The sequence below is a fragment of the Quercus lobata genome, chromosome 10, assembly GCF_001633185.2.
Source record: "Quercus lobata isolate SW786 chromosome 10, ValleyOak3.0 Primary Assembly, whole genome shotgun sequence".
Lineage (NCBI taxonomy): Eukaryota > Viridiplantae > Streptophyta > Magnoliopsida > Fagales > Fagaceae > Quercus > Quercus lobata.
In genome coordinates this window covers 27,936,084-27,941,721 of record NC_044913.1, presented here as the reverse complement: position 1 = coordinate 27,941,721, position 5,638 = coordinate 27,936,084, and the positions used below count along the sequence as shown (strand labels likewise).

The following is a 5,638-nucleotide window of genomic DNA, read 5'->3' as shown; positions in this document are numbered from 1 at the left end:
GATTGCTTCTCCAATATAAATTTTTTTATCCAATTTCCATTCAATTTAAAATCATTAAAATCATCAAATGTCACTACATCCCCAAAGTATTGATAAGCCATTCTTGATCGTGCATCCACCCAAAAAAAATTAACCATATGGCCAACATCATCACATTGAATTGAATAAAAGAAATTGGAGTTTTCAGCGTGTTGTTTTTGGCAATAATTAAGGATAGCTGAGGCACCTCCAACATCTAGATTTTTTCCCCCTAACATCTCTCAAGTGATTCCAGCAATCTCTACTTGAAAATGTTTGGTCACCTACATTGAATATCATGGCAACTTTTCCTATTGGAAGACCTTCTTCACCAAATTTTTCAACAAGACTTTTGGCAACAGTAGACATTTTTTGTGTGGCATCGGAAGTATGACACACTTTTTGGACTTATTATACTATGATTGTGGTTGTTGTCAAATCCCTTCACAACTCATTTCAGCAACTTCTTATTCTTCATAACCCTAAGCATTGCTTTGCATCCAGTTTTAAGACTTGAACAACTTCTACGGGCCATTTGTTCATCATCTCTGCTGTCTCCATTATCAAGTGTCTTTTTTCTTTTGCGTTGTCCTTTACTACAACATACATATGTTGTAGTAAATACGACTTGTTATATTATCACTTCTAGGAGGTCTTTTACTGGTACGAACACGGATTCCAAAACCTTATTTTTTTGCAAATTCTTTGTAAAAAGTTTCAACACCATCAAGGGAGTCAAATTGCATTCCAACATATGGCTTGGATTTCAACTCACAATCACCAAAATCTTCAAGTGGTAACTCTTACTCTAATAGCCTTGGATTGTTTGGGGCACCATATAACTCTTCATACTCCATTTGCTATTTAGTAACTATAACAACCAATATAAACAAAGAATACAAATATAAAATATGTAAATATAACAACCAATATATTTGCATAAATAAAAATTTGAATAATTCCATATCTAAAGAAATAGTCACTTTAAGCCAAATACTATTCGATTTAGTAGCCAATACCTGTAGCTACAACTAATAGACTGAATCTACAAAACATATATTCCTTAACTACACGTGAGACAATAAAATTTGGAACAACTAATAGGCCCAATAGAAAAATAGAGATTATATCTACACATCCAGCAGCTGTTTTGATACATGAAAGTTCAAATAGTGTATAAAACACCCTTGAATGTTTATACCCCAATAACAAAAATACCAATTCAAGCTTTATGACAAACAATAAGTGTGCAGAAAATGAACACAAGCTATAAACAGAATTGGTAAACAAACTAAGCCAATTAAAATCATATCCACAGCAGAAAATAAAGGCAAAGTTAAGGGGAAGAGAGATGCAAATATAAGGACAACACAACGATGTGTTATCGAAGAGGAAACCGAAACCCTCAGTGTAAAACCTCTCCGCCGCCCTCCAAGCGGTAAGTAATCCAATAGAAAATGTAGTTGGGATACATGAACAACAATAGACCCTCCAAGCCTAATCTACCCAGTGTACCTAAGCCCTCCAAGCTTCTTGCTCCAACAAGGTTGCGCCGAACCTATTTCTTTTCTAACTTCTCGGATTTCACTACTTGACCATAGCATCAACCAATGTAAAATTGGTTTCTTCCTAATTACTTCCCAAAACACCAAACAACCTTCTCACAGTAATGGATATGGTGAGAAAATGTTTTGGTAAAAAGTTTCTCAAGGATTTAACAATGGAGAGGAAGAGAATAGAGGAATTTGAAAAGTCTTTTATGTGAAGATTGTGGATGAATTAATCTTGTTTTACTTTAGGGTTTCTCTCTCAAAATTCTCTCTGGAAGCTCTCAATCTTTCGTGGGTATAAGGGGTATTTATACTAGGGTGAGAATGGAATGTGAAGAGTCAGGTTTTTCAAAACAGGGCTGGCTCGCGGCTTGACCTCGTGGCTTGACTGAGTCGCAAGTTCCAGCCGCGAGATAACTAAACAGCCAGTTGTCTTATTTTTCCTTGTAGTACTCCAGCTAGCATGACGCTTTAACTTCTGGCATGCCTGGCACATGTGCGGCTTTTGGGGGCTTGCAGTTGCGAGTCACCCGTGAGATCCAGTCTTGAGTCTCTGTTTTTCTTGCACACTCTTGAGCATTTCTTCACACTATCTTACTCACTACCCTTATAAGAATCCCACCTAAATACAGGGTTACTAATTACTAAAATACAAGCAAATTTGGTACGGAATAAAACCAACAAGATGGTTGAATAAATTCAACCTTACAATACATTATATTTACTATTGCATATAAAAAGAACTAACAGACCTAATATTTACCATTTAATTCATAAACTCATCTTTTATGCATTATTTTAAACGACAAAAATTTAAATTTAAACAGTTGACTGATGACATAACTATTAATCTTTGATTACCTCGAAATTTTGCAAGCATGGAAAATATATGAAAATAATGTAATCCAACGATGGCTTTTTCAAAATTCACATCTAATTAAAAAATATTGAGTGATGCAACATTACTTAAAGTTACACCGGGTGTAACTTGAACCCAACCCTTATATATATATATATATTTATTTATTTAACTCCCAATATAGAAAATTCAAACAAAGCATCTTGAACAAACAATGGGAATTTACTATAATCTACACCATGTTCCAAATAGTCACCTTGAACATTAGGTGGGGTTAGCCTCTTGTTGAAATGCTGTAAAATTCTCGACAGTTACTGGTCCAAGGGTTAGTTATGAGCTCGCAGCATGTGCAAGTGCAACTAACTCTTTTCAAATGAATAACTGAAAGTACCACTTTTAGCTCTTTCCATAGAGGGCATGAATTTCCTTTGAATGTTTGGTCGTCACCTCAGCTTTCGTCTAGTCAAAAAAAGCGTTAATAACCTTATCTTTTAATTTTGTGATTCCAATTAACAACTAGCGAATGTCGAGGAGACTGGATTTTGTGAATCGCAAAATTTTTCCCTTAAAGTAGGAAAAGATAAAAAAAATAAATTAATAAAAAATACTTCATACCTAATCTCTAGTCAGTTTAGAATTTTGAAAAATATATAAATTTCGATGCTAAATTTTCCTCGGACATCCTTGCAGCTTTTATAAGAAAGAAAGAAAGAACCAAAAAAATATATTTAACTTACCTAAAAATAAGAAAAAGAAAAATAAGTTAAATTACATACTCAGCCCTGGCCTGGACTTACCAGGAAAAAAAACGATTCAAAATAAAAGAAGAAAATTGCATCGTTGAGGGTAAATTTGAGAATCCACGCAGCTATGAGAAATCTCAGAAAATCAGGAATTTTAGCATAATATGACTCTTAGGCTATATTCTCATATCTCTTGTTAGTGTACTAGTATGGTGATTAGGAAGGCACCATATATTTCCTCCAAAAGGAAGGCACCATATATGGTGTAAACTAATTGTATAAACAGTTTTTTTTTTTTTTTTTTTTAATTAGGGGAATCAGGGTTCAAATCCCCTTTCCTATTGTATTATCAAACTGTCAAAAAAGAAAAAGAAGAAGAACAGGGACCGAATAAAGTAGCCATCATTATAGTGAAAGAAAGAATGGATGCAGAACCAAAATTAATACTTCTGCCATTGCATAGCTGAGAACTGAGAGATTAAGCAACTGGCTAGGGTTTACTCAGTGCTTCTTATTTTAAAGAGTAGAAACCAGTTCAGTTGTAACTTTACAAATTGTAGCCCTATAAAATCAAGTTTGCAGCCATGTATTGAACCTTCCTTCTACAATCATAAAAGTTCAACAGACTTTGTATAAATACTTGATAAATTAAAATATGCAAATTTACAGCCTCGATACACAAACTTCCCTTACAATTAGGTTTACAGCAACATAATACTTCAGTCAAATACATGTATTACACTTCCAAAGCATATAAAAAAGTAGGTATGGCATAGAGATACAAATAAAAATACCCTCTCACCATATGTTTTTAATTTCAAATGATATTTGTCATTGCTAACCTTGTTTTAACTCCATTCCTCATGATAAAAATAAATGAGATGAGCTTTGATGTTATTTCTATTCTCCTGTTTTGCACCACGAGATTATACTACTACTTACACTCTGATGCAATTAGCTATCTTCATAGAAGAGGCCATGGAGACCAGGAACTTTAGTTAAGGTATTGGCTGCTGCCTCTCTTCCACAAGAGTACTCGTGGGAGTGCTAAGAGTGAGGTCAAGATTCAAGTCTGGGACACAGCTGGTCTTGTTGCTTTCAACACCACTCTCAAAACCCAGGATTTGACTGTCGTCGCGATGGACATTCACTGGCTTAGGTGCCTGATTCTTGGAAAAAAATGAGATTCCAGTAAAAGATGCAGTGCCTCCCAGCTTATGAGGTTTATTGGGATCAATTCCCATCTGTGTTAGCTTCTTTCTTATATGAGAATTCCAGTGGTTCTTTACTTCATTGTCAGTCCGTCCAGGTAATCTTCCAGCTATCAGTGACCACCTATATCAACCATAAATATTATTTTTAGCATAAAATGCTAATTAATATCACTGCAAAGCCACTTGTTCATGGCAGTGAATCATTTCTCAACCAGGATTGCAATGAAAAGATGATATTGCACCTGTTCCCAAGGAGAGCATGAAGCCTGATGATTAAATCCTCTTCATCTTCTTCAAAGTTGCCACGCTTGAGGTCTGGCCTTAAATAATTTATCCATCTCAGTCGGCAACTTTTGCCACAGCGTCGCAACCCTAATCAACAACAAATATGAGAACATGCTGTCACCAGCTCCCTTTTCTTTTTTCTCTTTTATCTTAAAATTTTATTGGTTCCCTATGATCATCAATTAATGGTCCAATTAAATTGGCGATTATTATGTAAAAATCAATAATAATAATAATTAGAAGAAGAAGGAGAAGGAGAAGAAGGACGTGTAAAGAGCAGGCATGCAAGTTTATTATGGCATGGACGGCATAGCTCGAAAATTAACTAAAATCCAAAAGGGAAAGGGGGCAGGAAAATACCAGCAGCCTTAGGAAGTGAACGCCAGCAACCTTCACCATGTTTTTGGATGTAAGCAATTAGTTTCTGGTCTTCTTCTTGGGACCAGGCTCCTTTGTTAGTCTCTTCCTTCTTACAGCAAGGCTTTCTCATTGAATGATATTACAGAAAATGAGAGAGAGAGAGAGAACCCTACAACAAAAAGCTTAATAGAGTCAGAATGAAATAGTGGGGCTTTTGAGGTTAGATGTGTACAAAATTTACAGTTGACTTGGACTGGTGGTTTTTTCACATGTTCTGTGGTTGTAAATGACAAAGTGGGGAGGTGTGGCTTGTGAGTGTGAGTGTGAGTGTGTGTGTGTGTTGGTTGCTGGTACCAACTCCTATCTTCAAACCCTGGTACATTTCCAATTGTACTCAGGTCAAGTATTGTGAGAAAATCAGAAAATAACCAAAAATTCATTGAATAAGAATTGAGTTTCATTGAATAAAACTTTTTTTTTTTTTTTTTTTGCTAAACATTGAATAAAACTTATATTTCTCATTCCTAATGTTCACTTTATGCTCTACTAATTACAATATATCTATTTTTTTTTTTCCTTCTAGATGTCTTTGATTACTTTATTAGGGGA

General features: G+C 35.0%; 1 protein-coding gene across 1 annotated transcript; it reads right to left on the bottom strand.

Moving 5' to 3' along the window:
- Nucleotides 1-3,781: 3,781 nt before the first annotated feature.
- Nucleotides 3,782-5,233, bottom strand: LOC115962733 (myb-related protein 308-like). Its single transcript, XM_031081615.1, has 3 exons — nt 5,030-5,233; nt 4,627-4,756; nt 3,782-4,505 (listed from the first exon to the last, which is right to left on the bottom strand). The coding sequence occupies exons 1-3, from the start codon at nt 5,157-5,159 to the stop codon at nt 4,169-4,171; spliced, it is 597 nt and encodes a 198-aa protein (XP_030937475.1). The 5' UTR covers nt 5,160-5,233; the 3' UTR covers nt 3,782-4,168.
- Between the last annotated feature and the right edge of the window lie 405 nt (nt 5,234-5,638).

Bases quoted from the DNA above. Each gene is read 5' to 3' on its own strand.
- LOC115962733 (XM_031081615.1), bottom strand. From the start codon at position 5,159: ATGAGAAAGCCTTGCTGTAAGAAGGAAGAGACTAACAAAGGAGCCTGG. The intron at 4,757-5,029 runs GTATTTTCCTGC...GTTGTTGATTAG, and splicing joins TTCACTTCCTAAGGCTGCTG to GGTTGCGACGCTGTGGCAAA. The intron at 4,506-4,626 runs GTGCAATATCAT...TGGTTGATATAG, and splicing joins CATGCTCTCCTTGGGAACAG to GTGGTCACTGATAGCTGGAA.